At 38.6% G+C, this 17,029-nt stretch overlaps 2 protein-coding genes across 2 annotated transcripts in view; both read left to right on the top strand.

Moving 5' to 3' along the window:
• Positions 1-17,029, top strand: part of LOC309702193 (protein NLRC3-like) — a 70,362-nt gene that overhangs the window by 18,263 nt on the left and 35,070 nt on the right. The gene's annotated exons all lie outside the window — the stretch shown is intronic.
• The window catches only part of LOC309702182 (NACHT, LRR and PYD domains-containing protein 12-like), a 36,744-nt gene that overhangs the window by 14,715 nt on the left and 5,000 nt on the right, over positions 1-17,029 (top strand). Inside the window, exons 6-8 of the mRNA XM_082526666.1 lie at positions 1,865-2,044; positions 7,898-8,071; positions 14,245-14,418. Coding sequence (XP_082382792.1) covers positions 1,865-2,044; positions 7,898-8,071; positions 14,245-14,418 — 528 coding nt within the window. The remainder of the gene's footprint in view (positions 1-1,864; positions 2,045-7,897; positions 8,072-14,244; positions 14,419-17,029) is intronic.

Raw genomic sequence — 17,029 nt, forward strand, 5'->3', positions numbered from 1 at the left:
CAAAGACTGCTCACCTCTCAGACTTATTTAAAGATGCTGGTGCTGTCCACAGATCAGCTGACCTGCTGGGTCTCCATGATCAGCTTTGTTTCTTGGAGATAAAGGCTGAAGCCTTTAGAGCTTCAGTTCTCCAGAGCAGCAGGATGTCTGAGGTCCGCAGAAACACAAAAACACAGCAGCTAAAAATAGTTGTTCAAAGAAAACGAGGTGGGAGCTGCTGATTCCTGAGCTTTGATACTGGATTAGCTTCAGTAGTTATTCCAATCACTGCTGTAGGAGCTACATTTAGTCACAGCTGACTGTCTTCTTTGAACAATCACAATGACTACTGTTCTAAAAAACAAGCACACAAAGAACCAATGAGAGTGTAGAACATGATAAAGAGCTCCTGTGATGGTGGCAAAGAAATGAGCAGCAGACGGCCGTCTACATGTTGTAGTGGTTTACAGTCACCAGGGGGCGCCGTCACGGCCACGCAGTCAGTGGGCTGCTCTGCTTGTGCTGTTGTTGGTGAAGCTGAAGTGAAAGCGAATGTTAAAACAATGAAAAGTGTCCACTGCAGCCTCCATCTGAGCTTGTCATGTTCTTCTTCTTTGGTCCTTCGTGTTTGTGCTGAACACTGCTGTCGCTCTCTTCCCTGTTCCCGCCCACTTTCTAACCAATCAGCATTGGAGCGTGCACAGCGTCGTCCACACTGAGCTTTGTTGTGAGCGCATGGACTCGTCTGCAGAACATTTGTATGGGCTCAAAATGTGGTCATAAATATTTTGTACTTGTAAATCAGGATTTGTATGTGTAAAAAGAATTTGTGTGTGTAAAAAGATTTGTGTGTGTGTAAAAAAGATTTGTGTGTGTGTAAAAAAGATTTGTGTGTGTAAAAAGATTTGTGTGTGTGTAAAAAAGATTTGTGTGTGCGTGAAAAAAAACTTTGTATGTGTAAAAAAAGATTTGTGTGTGTGTGTAAAAAAGATTTGTGTGTGTGTAAAAAAGATTTGTGTGTGTGTGTAAAAAAGATTTGTGTGTGCGTGAAAAAAATTTGTATGTGTAAAAAAGATTTGCGTGTGCGTGAAAAAAATTTGTATGTGTAAAAAAGATTTGTGTGTGCGTGAAAAAAATTTGTATGTGTAAAAAAGATTTGTGTGTGTGTAAAAAAAAAAAAAAAAGATTTGTGTGTGGACTTAGCCAAAAAAAACCTGCAAGTTACAAGTACGAATTTTGACCCTATTTTTCTTCCTTTCATCTGATTGGTCAATGTCATGTCAATCACAAATGTAACTATCCAATCAGAGAACAGATGGGTTTGGCTGTCGGAGGGGCACTTTTTTGACCTGACGTTCCCGTCACAAGTGTCTTCTAAGTGAAGCTACCAGGTTCAGGTCCAGCTCCGTTTATCTGGAGCTGCAGTAAATGATCCGTCCTCACAAAGCAACACAGACACCAGATATGCAAACACAGCATCATACAACACAACCAAGAGATCCAAAGAATTATCTCTGCATTTCTGTGGCTGATGCTGCTGGAACGAAGCTGTTTGAAACCTTGTTGTTCTGCACTTTGGGACCTGAACAGGAACCTGAACCTCTGTGCAGAGGGTTCAACTCTGAGGATTCCTGTTCAGTTTTTTTTTATTTCACACGGCAAAACTTGACAACTTTATGATAAATGTACGACTTCAATGTGAAAAATTCATTTTTTTCTCTTGTTTGTTTGAAGCTGCTTCCTGTTGGCTTCAGCTGTTTGGAGTTTCCATTTTCTAAACTTCTACATTCTGAACCTTCTTCAGCTCTGAACAGATGATGAAACACTGAATGATTTCAAGCTCACACTTTGTCTAATAAACTTACATCTTTCATTTTTTATTCAGATTGAAGGACTGTGATTTGTCAGAGATCAGCTGTGATTATCTGGCAGCAGCGCTGAAGTCCAACCCCTCGTATCCCAGAGTGCTGGACCTGAGTGTAGACTGCAACAACCTGCAGGATTCAGGAGTGAAGCAGCTGTGTGTTCTTCTGGAGAATCCACGATGTCGATTTGAAACTCTGAGGTCAGTCACATGTTTTAGTTGTGCTGAGATGAATATGATGTGAAAGTTGTGCTGACACTGTGGATCAGTAGGCCCACACACCTCTATACAGGAAGTCTGGTTCTACTCTTTGTAGAACTTCTGATCCCTGATCCTCTGAGTCTGACTCAGTAGATAATGCAGAGTTCTGAGCTGATGTGGGTGAGAGGACTCAGGCAGCCTGACAGAGTTGATGTCCAGGTCTTCCCTGCTTGTCCTGATATACATAAACATGAGTATCCTTGCAGGTCAGATCTCATCAGTCACACCTGGTAGTGCAGCTCTCCTCTAGATTGTAGTGCTTGTAAAACTAGGATGATTTTAGGATCCTGGACCGCAGATCTAAGGGAAGATATGACTTGGAAAGACTAAACCAACCTATTAGAGGTGTTCGGACTAACATAGATAAATACTCAGATTTACACCTTTAGTGTCTCACAAAGGGTTGAAAAGTGAATGTGCACAGAGAGGTTGGTGGTGAGACGGGCACTTCCAGCACTGTAGATGTGATCCAGCTCAGTGTTCATGGAAATAATCCGGAGAGCAGGATTCCTTGATGAATGTCACATCTTCTTAAAGTTATAATCCACAGGGAAAACTGTGAAACTGTCGATCTGATATCTACTCAACCAATCAGGTGTTTACATGCCCTTCACTGATCTTCAGCCCCACCTTATTATCAGTTTCTGTCTCTTTTACATCTGAATTATCTTCACTTCACATTTCAGTCAGTTCAGATTTCATTAGCACGTTCACTTTAGCATAATCCATTTTAATCCAAACACCTTTCTCTTTAAACTCTGTTTGTCAGTCACAGTATATCCAGTACAATCCTCTTTTTCACTGCGTCACACACATTCAGAGATCAGAGTGTCCTGTGTGTGCTCTCATTCACTCACACTCACTCTCATATGGCTGAAGTCTGTTTGTACACAGGCTAATCTGGGACTCTCCACCATTTGACCCTAGAAATAAAGAAGCTTCTTGGATGAGAGGTGAAAGGCGAAACGTCTTCAAAAAACTTAAAGAAGTCCAGATGCCTTTTTTTCTAAGCTCTTTAGATGACTGCGAACCTTCACAAACGCCTCATCAGTGGGACTCTCAGAGCTACCAGCCCTTTGCTACAATCACAAAGCTCTTCATTGAAATCAATGATATCAAAGCTGGAATCAAGCTATAGCCATATACACTGGTAAAGACTTCTTATCTCGAAATAATATGCTGAAGTAGCAATGCAGAAATTGAAAATAGGCGGACGTGCTACCTATGCTATTAGTAGAATGGACATTGGCCTGCTGGCTAAGGAAGGCCCTGTCTCACATAGAGGTGAGAGAGGACCCCCTCGAAGCCCCCTCTTTTATCGGGGCTTACTTAGGGTCATATCGGGGACCCCACAGTTGGAAGTCTTTTTTTTTTTTTTCTTTGACCAAATAAAGCTTATTTCTGTAGCTGTTGTTTTATACAGCTTTAATGTTAATATTAATGTTTGCTTATGTATGTTTAGGGAGTGGTCTGATGGTACATGTCGTTGTTACATTAATAATATTCAAATAGTAAGGGTATGCTTAAAGATAAGGTAAAAATCATATCATATAATGTAAATGGCCTGTCGAATCCAATTAAATGTAATAAAATTTTAACTAAAATGAAGAAAGAACAAGTACAAATAGTGTATCTACAGGAAACCCATCTAGACTGTAAGGAGCATGAAAAACTGAAAAGAATGGGTTATACAACAGTTTCTCCTCTTCCTATAAAACTGGACGAAGGAGAGGAGTGGCTATCCTGTTATCAAGCAAATTACTCTTTGAAAAAATATCTGAGATAAGTGATAAAGAGGGACGTTATATTTTGGTAAGGGGAAACATTGAGGGGAACCCAGTCACGTTGTTAAATATATATGCACCCCCTGGAAGCGATATTTATTTCTTTAAGAAAATTATAGATGTGATGGTAACAGAGACAGTAGGTTTCCTAATTTGCGGAGGAGATTTAAATATACATCTACAACCAAAGCTAGATATTTCCAATAGAAAAGCACAGAATACTAAAACATTAATTAAGAATATAAATACATTGATGAAGGAGGTGGGACTAATTGATATATGGAGAGACTTGCATCCCTACCAAAGGGATTATACTTATTTTTCCTCACCGCACTCGTTATACACAAGAATAGATTATTTCATAACTTTTGGGAAAAATAAAGATAAAATAAACACTTGTGCAATTGGAGCAATAGAGTTAAGCGATCATGCACCAGTATACCTGTCTGTTGATTTAAACGTGCAACCAAAACTCAATAATTGGAAATTAAATTCAAGCTTACTGAATGATCCTCACTTTAAAGGACAAATTAAGAAAGAGATTCACTTCTATATGGAAACTAATGACAATGGTGAGGTGTCTCCTCCTATACTGTGGGATGCCTTAAAAGCTGTCCTGAGAGGGAAAATTATAGCAATATCCTCTTATAAGAAAAATATGAGAAATAAGAAATTAGAAGAGCTACAAAATAGGAATTAGACAAAAGGCATGAAAGAAAAACATCTCAGGATATATTGGAGGAAATTAGGAAAACAAGAAATGAAATAAATGATTTGACCACATATGAAATTAAAAGAAAATTAATGTTTCTTAAACAAAGGTATTATGAGGGAGGATCAAAAGCAAAGAATGTATTAGCCTGGAAACTAAAAAAGAAAATAGCAGATAATACAGTTCACAAAATTAAACATCCAGTGACAAAACTAATAAAAAATAAACCAATAGAAGTTCAGAGTGCATTTGAAACATTTTATAAGACTCTGTATGCTAATAACACAGAGAGTAGTATAGTTGAAATTAACAGTTTTTTAGATTCTCTTGATTTACCAGTACTGAATGAAGAACAGAATAAAACTTTGATTGAAGATATAACAGAAAAGGAACTAAGAATAGCAATAAGTAAAGTTAAAATAAATAAATCTCCAGGATCAGATGGATATACGGCAGAATGGTACAAGGAGCTAAAAGAAGAATTAATACCAGTGATGCTTCTAACAATGAATTGGATCCTAAAGAAGGCTCAAGTACCTTCTAGCTGGAAAGAAGCAATTATCTCTTATTCGATTCAGTTAATTGGAACTTTCTTTACCGAGTCTTGCATACATTTGGCTTTCACGAAAATATAATTAAGACAATACAGGCACTTTATGATAACCCTACGGCAAGGATTAAAATTAATGGCTACCTATCAAATAGTATTAAGCTGCAAAGAGGAACAAGGCAGGGCTGTGCGTGCTCACCATTATTATTTGCGTTATATCTGGAACCATTGGCTCAATATATAAGACAAAATAAAGAAGTAGAAGGTATTAATATCCATGAAAAGGAGCATAAATTAGCCTGCTATGCAGATGATATTTTAATATTTTTGGGTCAACCATCAAACTCTTTACCTAAATTAATGCAATCATTTGAATACTTTGGTCGACTATCTGGATATAGGGTTAATATGAGTGAAACACAATTGCTTAAGTACAACTATATTCCATCAGAAGAAATTAAAAATAAGTATCAATTAGCATGGCAAACAGAGTACTTTAAATATCTAGGAGTCATAATACCTAAGGATCTTACAGAACTATTAGAACGAAATTATTTACCAATACAGAAAAAAATTAAGGAACATATAGCGAGATGGAATCTAATTCCATATTTAAGTTTATATTCGAGAATAGACTCAATTAAAATTAATATTCTTCCTAAATTATTATATTTATTTCAAACATTACCAATAGAAATTAACCAGAAACAGTTTAATGAATGGGATAAAATTTTGTCAAGATACATATGGCAAGGAAAAAGGCCCCGAATTAGATTTAAAACCCTACAACTTAACAAAGGAAAAGGGGGTGGGGCTTACCTTCTCTTAGGGAATATTATTGGGCAGCACAATTAAGGCCTATGATATGCTGATGTAATCCTTCATATGACGCTCAATGGAAAGTTATTGAGGAGAGTCTGACCTCCATCCCCATATAAGCTATTATAGCAGACAGAAGCTTGCAAAATTCAATAAAAACTATTGAAAATCCATGGATCAAGTTGACTTTTAAAATTTGGGAAACAGTAATAAAAGAATATAAACTAGAAGAGGATATAGCAGTTCTTAAGTGGTGTGCATATGACACACATTTTGCTCCAAATAAATTGGACACCAGATTCAAAGATTGGACATATAAAGGATTAACAGCTTTATGTGTGGTAATGGAGGAAGGCAGACTAATTAGTTTTTGCTTTTGCATTAGATTTTGACTTTGTTAACTACTAGAAGACTAGAGGAAAAATTAGTTACATTAATGGAAACAAAAACACACTCCCTATATTTATTTATTTATTTTTCTTTCCTTTTTCTTTTTCCTTATGTATTTTTTATTTATGTTGTTTGTTGTTTCCTGTTTTGCTTCTTTTTCTTTTCTTCTTCTTCTTTCATTCTTATTGTATGGATATTTTAGTTGTTTAAATATAGAAAAAAAGAAAAAAATATATGTACTGAAAGATAGCTGAAGTTGATGGTATTGTATAGTGATTCTAAAATGTCAATAAAAAAAAAAGCTGGAATCAAATGAGTCCAAGTCTTCTGCTGATTCAGCATCACATTCATCTTTGCTCCTTGTTCTGCATCCCCACCATGGACTTCATTCCTTTCCAAGCCAGCCTTGAGTGTCCTTTATTCAGCTCATCCTCTGCTTTACTTTTACACCTGATTTTAGCTGCTTTTCTTCTCTCCCTCATAACAAGACAGCTTCTTCTGCCTGAGAACATGTTGGAGTGATTTACTAATCCAGGGCTGATTTTTGGGAAAAATACTTTCTGTTTTCAAAGTAATCCCCATTTTTCCCAGAATGAAATGTAAGTAGAAATAAATAGAATAGAATAGAATTAGAATAGAATTCAACTTTATTGTCATTGCACATGCACAGGTACAGGGCAACGAAATGCAGTTTGCATCCATCCAGAAGTGCTTTAGTGATATAGGTATATTACAATATATATTAGCAATAGTATAGATATGTAAGTATATTACAGAAATGGGTCTATTATGGTATGTTATAATGTACACGGTATGAAGTATGTTGTGAATATTCTATAACTAAGTATGTACAGGCTGTAGTGAGTAAAAGCTATGTACAGGCTATGAACAGGATATAAATATGAAAAACTATACAGAATATGAAATAAATAACTTTACAGAAATTTGAGATATACAGCTATAAAGTGATCTAAGTGAGAACATGAGCCTTTAAAAAGGCTCTTCTGAGGCTGCTGCCAGTGGTCAAAGCCTCCAACAAAGCTCTGTAAGTACATATGTGATCATAGCTTTAGCTTTTAAATGTTTATTCTAGTTAACACAGATCAGGTGGAACAACTCAAATAACATATCAAAAATATTAAGTGGTCATCGGTACTCAGTTTGTTCAATACTGAATACAATGGAGCACAAATTGTCCACGTTTCTGAAATATTTCTGGGTGTAACTGTCACCAAAGTGCAATTTAGACCTGGCCTGTGGTTGTTATCTAAGTGATAATCATCAATTCTACTAAAACAAATACAAAATAAAGAAATTTGACACATTCTGTTGATATCAAAAGCACACTGAACAATTCAGTGTTGTTTTACTGCTGTTCTCTCTTCACTTCTTCTCCTCTGATTCTCTCCACATGTTGCTCTGCATCAGTGCTCAGTTTCCTGACAAAACAAGATGAAATATTGCTAAATATAATAGTATCTCATTACGCTTCAACATAAGTGTTTTATTTTTGTAATTGTTTATCTGTTATTTTTCAGACTGAGTCACTGTGACCTGTCAGAGAGAAGCTGTGAAGCTCTGGCCTCAGGTCTCAGCTCTCAGACCTCTAATCTGAGACAGCTGGACCTGAGTAACAGTAACCTGAAGGATTCAGGCGTGAAGCTTCTGTCTGAAGGACTGAAGAGTCCACGCTGTACACTGGAAACTCTCAGGTGAGATCAAGCATTTTTCTTTCATCAACTGACAGAATTAGCAGATTAATAATAAGGCAGTCCTCTAATAAGAGGAGAAGTGGAGGTGCTTTGAAGGGCAACGTACTCTTATGTTAACAAGACAGGAAGTAGTTCCTGGGAACTGCTTCCTTTGTTGTTGTCTAAGTAGAAACATGATGGTGAAACAGTGATGAGTTTGCAGAGGTGGATCCACACAACACAACAATGCTGTTGCGTGCTGAAAGCAGACTTCTCACAGATTCTGAGGCTGCAGGTTTCATCACTGTCCAACCAAAATTCACTGAACCAGCAGTAAATGAACGTCCAAAACTACGCTTCATGTTTAAAAAACAGATGATCAGGGGGATTTGTGTTTACATCTTTTTTGTGTGATCTGTTCACCTGCTGTTTCAGCTGTTTGGTGGTTGTTGAGATGGTTTTGTGAACTTTTAGCTGAGATTCTGACGTTTCTGTAGATACCACACATGTCTAATTACTTTGTACAGCATGAATGGCCATAACGAGGTTTTTAACAGTAAGAAAAGTTGTAAAACTTCAGAAAATATAGTTAAAAGTCCAAAACCTTCTACGTCTGGTGGCTTGTGGTAAGGAGCAGATCAAACGAGTAAAGAATTACGTTATAATTATAAATGGCTTCAACAGCACATTCAGGTCTGTGAGACTCATTCAGACACTGAGCCGTGGCTCTGTGCTACATGCACATATTTCTGCATCTCTGCCATTCAGACACACTTTATATATAGTTTATTTTATGTAGGATTCAATACTGAACTGTACATTTAGTCTTTTTAAAGGCAGCAAGTTTTATTCAGTGTTTTCATAAAAGCCTTATTTTTATCCATTTACTGCTATTAGGAAGAACACGTGAGGTTTAAGACCTGGACCAGTTTGAAACCTTTTGTCCTCCACAATGGAAAATGGGTGGAAATAAAAATGGGTCTCACTTTAGCCAGCTCCTAATTTTATCAGTTCTACTCTCAGCGTCTCCTGTATATCTCCTGTATAAATGTTGCACTCAGCTTTGTGGTCTCCAATATCACTGAAATGCAGCCAGATGCTGCTCATTTTGCCTTTTCACTCTTTCCTGACACGCTTGCATTTCAGTACAGCTCCCATTTCTCTGTGTACTGGTCTCTACCACTACCCTTGCTGTCTATGGGACATGTCCTCTTTCACATAATGGTATGATCCCAGTCTGTCTCTGAAAGTGTTTGGCCACATGGTTTGCTCATCAGAATAAAACCTCAGCTGTGCTCACATTGATTATCAGCAAGCCTGAAAATTCATCAATATTTGACATATGAAATTATCTCAAGGGCTTGATTTGGCCCACGGGCCATATGTTTGACACCCCTGGTTTACACAGTTTGGTATTCAATGTACAAGTGAGCTAGCTCTCAGCTAACTAGCAGACAAGCTAACTGCTGGGACTGCGTCTTTCTAACAAGAGCGTCAGACACTCAGACTGGTTTCCTTTGTGGATGATGATGTGTTCTCACACTGATCCTTCATGCTGATGCTGCCATCCACCCACTGCTCCTGGATTCCTCATCATCATCTCCATCAGCCCTCACAATACTCCACCTTCTTCAGCTTCATGTTCAGCAGCCTGGATGGACAGTAATTCTTTCCATGGGTTATGGTGGGACATTGAGAGCTGAAGTCAAACAGCAGTGAGAATGAAAGACTGATTCATTTCTATTTAGTCTTGTGCTGTGCAGCTTTGTTCAGAGCATTAAGGCCCAGCAAAGATTACTGAGGTCATAGAGTCCTGATGAAACCTGTGTGCTTATAGAAACTGAGACCAGATGAACCAGAATAGAAGGACATTAAAATGAAGTGTCAGCTACACAAAGGCAAAGCTATTCAGTTGTTGCTGTGAGTTATTTAAATGGAGGATGGAGTCAGACTTTAAGCTGCTGGACTCAGTCACTATATCCTGTTGTCCTCATAGAACCTGGACACACAGACTCACCTGTGACACAGTGACACACAGTGTGGGCTACACACACATTAGAAAGTGGATCAGTCACACTTGTGCAATCATTTGTTGTGCTGGGAAACCATGAACACTTTGAATCACATTAATGGCTTTGTTACAGCAACATTCAATCATGAGTTCAAAAGTAGTGCATTGTGTACTTATTGTAATAGTACTGCAGTATGAGAAGTGCAACATTCAGTGTGCAGAAACAGATCAGGTGCTTTCTAACAGCAGTGTTCCCTTTAACACAGCAGCAGTTCAAATATTTCTGTCAGTCTGAGCTGAAACATGAATCTAATCAAATATCAAATCAAAGTTCTTTGCCTCTGCCAGGACGTTAACATTTGATCTAGTTTTTTACAAAGTTCCCTCAGCGTCCAGAGCCACCAACATACCTTTGATCAACAGCAAGTGAACATTTATAAATGTGTGTTTGCAGAACAGGAAGCAGCAGAACTATTGTTCTGTTATCAGGCAGCAGCACAAACGCTCATCAGCTCATTTACTGTGCAGGACTTTGAGTGTGTGAAGTGTGTGTTTGTGCTGGATTTCCTTTGGAGAATCTCAGTCAGAAACCAGACAAAGAAAAACTCTTTCAACAGTCCAGGTTGAGTTGACAACATGAACTGCATTTATCTTCCTCTGACTGACATGTTCTTCCTCCTCTGCACCGAGCCAGCTGCTAAGACTCACAAGCTCATTGACATTTTCTGATGATAAAGAAACTCTCTTCTTCTGCACAATATGAGCAGCAACAGAGAAGAAGCTTTCACAGGTACAGATGTTGCAGCTGTGGCCAAGTACATGTGCTGCATGTTGGAGCAGCACTCTAATGGACAGGCCTCTGTACTGATGGTGGGCTCTGCTCTGTATCCACCACACTGTTCTCAGCTGAGTCTTCCTCCTGTTCACACTCTGATGAAGCACCAACAGGGCCAACTTCTTCTCTGGTGGCTCGGATGTTGTTGCTTCCACAGGTTTCCCTCCAACAACCCTCTGTTCCTGCAGTGAGTTCAGTAAGATCTGGGTAAACACTTGAGCTCCTTGAATCTGGCTCCAGCAGCAGTTTTCACATATACAATGTTGGCATTTTGCTTGCGTGTCTCCAGGTCTGTTCTGAATGTAGACTTGAATTTGACCACGTAGGCGAGGTCATCATCTGAGCTCTCCATCACCTGAGAGAGATGACAAAACACAGAATCACAGAGCATGAAACCAACGTTTCTCCTCCCAGAAGTTCAGTCACAGACCTGCAACAGAAACAAGAAGATTCAAATGACGCAGAGCTTTCATTTACTTATATCCACAAACATGTCCTCTACATATTCATGCTGTATTTACACACACATACAGAGGCTGTTTGTCTCTCACACACAGACAGGACACTGAGAAATACATCATGTTAAATATACCTGCAGGCTTCCAGCTGTGCGCTTTGTCCCTGTCAGCTGTGATCGCCATGGCAACCTTGGTGTTGTGGGCGATGCAGGGACGTGTTCAAAGGCAGACGTCTGGCAGCAGCATCATATTTGATGCACTATCTGTACTGAGTGTGCTGACTGTATTTCAAATGTCCCACTGCTGTGCAACATGAATCACATGTTCTGCACGTTTCTGTAACTCCCAGGTAACCATGGTTACCCAGCCACGCCCAGTAGTCTCCAGAGAGACCAACAGCAGGTTCATGTTGTAACGCCGTGGCTTTCGTAGTCTCTCCTTTTTCTACAGCTCATGTGTTCTTCTTGTGATGCTGCGTCTTGAGGCTCATACATGCCGTCATTTGTTGATCCTAAGAACGTTCCTCAGACCGACTTCTTCAACAACAGATAACTTTAGTTGTATCAACACTGCCTCCTGGAACAGTTTAAAATGAACATGTCAAAGATCTGTACCTGTCTCCATGTTTCTGTCCCGCCCCTTTCTTTCTGTCCTGGGTCATGTGAGCGCTGCAGTAGTATTAGGCCCACCCTCAATGCTCCCATTGGCTGAGACGCATAATGACGCCCATTTCAAGCCAGCACTGATCAACATCCCTCCTGTGACCCATGGCTGTTATATTCAGAGCCAGTGAGCACTTTCACAATAATCATGATTTTAAAAACTGTGATTAAAATAATTGCTGACGTTAATCACTTAATGAGTTAACGAGATAATAACAGGTTAAGTTGCTCTAATAATTAGACTTTGGTGACAAACTGATGTGATCTCCATGTTTCCTTTGTTGGACTGTGGGCGAGTGTCAGAACTGAATGTACTGAGTAACATGTAGAGTTTAAACATGTGTCAGTTCCAGTTTTAGAGCTCTAAAGTGCAGCTATCATGTTAGGAATATGTTAGGAATAGACAGGAACACTGAGCACACTGAGGTCAAATCTTTATTTTACCACTCGCTGCATTCTTGATGTTCATGAATTCAGCAGCTTCATGATTGTCTGCAGCATTAATCTCATATTTCCATTAAAGTGTTGAATTTGACTGTTTGATGTTCTTTATGATCTCTGGCACCAGTTCATCTGTAGGCTGAGCTCAGTCCATCCATTTAGTGAAATGATGTTTAAAGGTCTCCTTGTTCTGTGAGCGTGCACAGATCCTGAAGCAGAAAGCCTGGGTTACAGAGAAATGATCATCACTGTGATGATGCTCATCATCTCTGACTGGGATTTGAGGTTTTGTCAAAGCAGCAAAGAAAGCCTGGCTATGTTGGACTGGGTGTGGAAGCAGCTCCCAGTTTGAGTTCAGGAGACAGACGCCCTCTCTACTTTGAAGATCAGCTTCAAACTTTCCTTTTTAATAAAGCTTATAGTTCGAGCTGGATCAGGTGACCCTATAGGCTCAGGCTGTTGGTGGACTTCCCATGATGCTCTGCTCTCTTCTCCCCTCTTTTCACTCCTGATGCTTTTATATGTCACTACTGCATGTCCTTAACTTTTGTCTCTCTGTTTTGTTCTTGTCTCTCTGAGCTCATCTCTTCTCTTTCCCCTCACCCTGCAACCAGTCATGGTAGATGCTCCTCCTGGAGCCTGTTTTCACTGGGAGGATCTTTGTGTCAAAGGGAGTTCTTCTTCCCACCATCACCAAGTGCTGCTCACAGTGGAGGCGGTTACCTTACACTGTTAACCCTTTAAGACCTACCATAGAACCAAGTCCGCCAGAGCTTATATTATATTTTTACATGCTGTGGAGCCATTTTTTGGAGCATTTCAAGTTGCTATACATCAATACAACCATTATATCCCAAATTTTAATAATATGTCTGCATTAAGTGCATAGTAATTACATAAATTGCAAAAAAAGTGCAATAAACTACAAAAAAATTGAAAATCGTGTTTGTTTTTTTAACATATATTTCTAGTTAGAGAAATTTAAGAGGCTTATCCCTCAAAACTGTAAATACAAAAAAGTTGCACAAACTAGTTTCCCACCAAAGGAAATTTATTTTGAGTGTTTTCATAGTTTTATTTTTGAGATACACCAATTTTCATATACTACAGGAAAAACGAAAAAATATATTATAGTGCAAATTTGCAAAATAACAGCATATGCATCAAAATAAACTATTTCCAGCAGTGCAATATGAGTCCTAAGCATCCCAGAAACGACACAGAAAGTCATGAAGTCAAACATAACTTTTAAAAACACAAGTATATGCTCATGAGGCCACGATGGTAAAAAAAAAAACTACATTTCCGCAAAATGACGTCACTTCCGGTTTCGGGCAGGTCATGCGGTCATGTGATATTTCGCGCTGATGGACGTAGGAAGTGTTACAAACAGCTGATCGGATCGGCACAGCGTGTTTCTGGAATATTGTATTTTTGTTGCTACAAGCGCTTTTTATGCAGTTTTTGCAAAGCTATATGTGGAAGGAAACTGTGACCGAGGACAAGCTGATGGCATAAGATGTAAGTACAATTCCTCCGGTTTCATATGCAGAAAAAATTATTGCGCTAGCTCACGTGGTTGCAGTGCTACCGGGATTTAAAAATAGTTACGCAAAATGGAGCGTGTCCGCTCCTACCGGTTCTAAAGGGTTAAACAGCTTCAGATGACTGTTGTTGTCTGTTGGGTATTGTCACTTATAAATAAAGTTACAATGGATGGATAGATGTTATTGTGACAAAGAGAAAACAACTGTTGACAGATAGATTGTTGTTTTGTGTGTCTGCAGTCTGTCAGGCTGTCTGATCACAGAGGAAGGCTGTACTTCTCTGGCCTCAGCTCTGAGCTCCAACCCCTCCCATCTGAGAGAGCTGGACCTGAGCTACAATCATCCAGGTCCCTCAGGAATGAAGCTGCTGTCGGCTGGACTGAAGGATCCAGGCTGGAGACTGGACACTCTCAGGTATGGAGAGAATGTCTGATAGAGGAGGAAGAGCTGGAAACATTTCCCATGTCTTTCACTCACTTCCTGTTTGTTTCCTGCAGATGAGACATGAACAATCACACATGCAGGAATATTTTCAGGGACAGACACACTAGTCTAGCTGGATAGTTCATGGATATTTATGTAGGGGTCTCCAAGGAGTCTGTTTGCAGGAACATTTAGGTCACAGGTGTACCTGATATAGATGCCAGTGTACCTAATAAAGTGTCAGCTAACATTTGGAAATGGAAGCTTAAATAATGACAAACTGTACATTCACAGCTGAAGTCACAATAAATTTGTTCTCAAGTGCACATTTTTCTGTTATTGTTCTCAAACAACAGAATGAGAATGAAATATTGATTCTAACAGGGCCCATAAACAGCATTAGCTTAGTAGCATTAGCTTATCAGAGTTTCCATCATGGTCACACAAATCCTTAGCAGAGAAAAGCGGCCTACTTAGCAATAGCTGCTCAAGTTGTATAAAGAAAGGGAAAACAGTATTAGCATTAGCTGCTAATGGCAGCTTACTTAGCATAAACTGTTCACATCTTTATAATGCAAGGGAAAGGAGTCACTCATGGAAGCCTATTTAGCATTAACGTCTCACATCATTATAACACAAGGGAAAAGGGTATTAGCGTTAGCTACTAATGCTTATTCACCTCAAATTAGCTTTAGCTGCTAATGGTAGCCTACTTAGCATTAACTCCTCACTAATATAATGTTAATTCACATCAAATTAGCATTAGCTGCTCATATTGTTATAAGGAAAGAGAAAACGGTATTAGCATTAGCTACTAATAATTATTCAGCCCTAATTAGAATAAGCCTCTAAAAGCAGCCTACTTAGCATTAACTCCTCACATCGTTGTTACCCAACGGAAAAGAGTATTAGTATTAGCTACTATCATTTTTAATAAGTAAGAGAAAACAGTGTTAGCATTATTGAATAATGCTAATTCACACTAAATTAGAATTAGCTATTTACAAGAGCGTACTTAGAATTAGCCGCTCACATTGTTAAAAAGTAAGGGAAAACAGTATTAGTATTAGCACATAATGCTAATTCACGTCAAAGTAGCATTAGTTAATAATGGCAGCCTACTTAGCATTAACTGCTCACTAATATAATGCTAATTCACATCAAATTAGAATTAGCTGCTCACATTGTTAAAAGGGAAGGGAAAACAATATTAGCATTAGCTGCTAATAATTATTCACCTAATTAGAGTTAGCCCCTAATGGAAGCCTAGTTAGCATTAACTCCTGACATAGTTATAATGCAGGGGAAAAGGGTTACCATTATCAGATAATGCTAATTTACATCAAATTAACAATTGTTAATAATGGTAGACTTCGTATCATTAGCTGCTGTCGTTCTTACAAAGCAAAGGAAAACAATATGAGCATTAGCTGCTAATGCTTTTTCATCTAAAATTAGCATTAGCCACTAATGGCAGCCTACTTAGCATTAACTCCTCACTAATATAATGCTAATTCACGTCAAATTAGCATTGGCTGCTAGCATCAGCCTACCTAGCACTAGTTGTTCACATTGTTAAAAGGGAAGAGAAAACGATATTAGCATTAGCTACTAATAATTATTCACCCCTAATTAGAATTAGCCGCTAATGGCAGTATACTTAGCATTAACTCCTCACATTGTTATAATGTAAGGGAAAAGAATTAGCATTATCTAATAATGTTGACCTTGGCCCACTGGAAAAGTTCAGAACTAAAGATTTAGGAGTGTTTCTCGATAGCTCTTTCTCATTTGAGAAACAAATGAACTCTGTTATTAAAACCAGCTGTAAGGTTTATATTGTTGATTGATGCTTAGAAATATTTACTCATATATGCTTAGAGTTTTATAATCGATTGCATGATGATAGAGGTTTGATCCTGAGTAGTGTGTAAAGACTCTGTGTGCCTTCCAGAGTGCTCTGGCATGCACACACCACTTGGGGCCATGAGAGAGGTCGTACCCTCTCTTACTGATTTATGGTGTAGGACAGGGGTCTCAAACTCAATTTAGCTGGGGGCCGCTGCAGGCAGAGTCTGGGTGAGGCTGGGCCGCATTAGGTTTTCCACAAGAAAGGCATGGTTAAAAAAATTCCAATCTTCTCAAATCTCTTTATTTTTATTTTTTAACACAAAATATGAAAAATAAATAAACAAATTAAGAATTAATAAGAAAATAAATCAATCTGTAATACATAAATAAAATAATAATAAGATATTTTTAGTCAGTGAACTTGTGTGTATCTTTCAGTCTTCTATATCTGCTGTGTTTAGATTGAAATGTCTGTATTAACAGTTCTATAACCTTCTTCTGAACATGAATGGAACACTGTAGAAAATGAACTGTTCTTCTGAACATGGCTTCTCTTGCCTACTCCTTGCTGCTAGAGACCTGGCAGCGTTTCCTCTCGCATAGCCGAGCCAGATTTGGCCTGAAGGAGGAAGCAGTTGCGACCCTCAGTATGTCTTGAAGATGATCATCCGTAAGTCTGGACCTGTACTTGGACTTATTGAAGTTCAAAGTGGAGAAGAGCTTTTGGCACAAGTATGTGCTACCAAAAAGG

Source organism: Aulonocara stuartgranti, assembly GCF_965226115.1.
Source record: "Aulonocara stuartgranti genome assembly, chromosome: 3".
In the NCBI taxonomy this organism is placed as follows: domain Eukaryota; kingdom Metazoa; phylum Chordata; class Actinopteri; order Cichliformes; family Cichlidae; genus Aulonocara; species Aulonocara stuartgranti.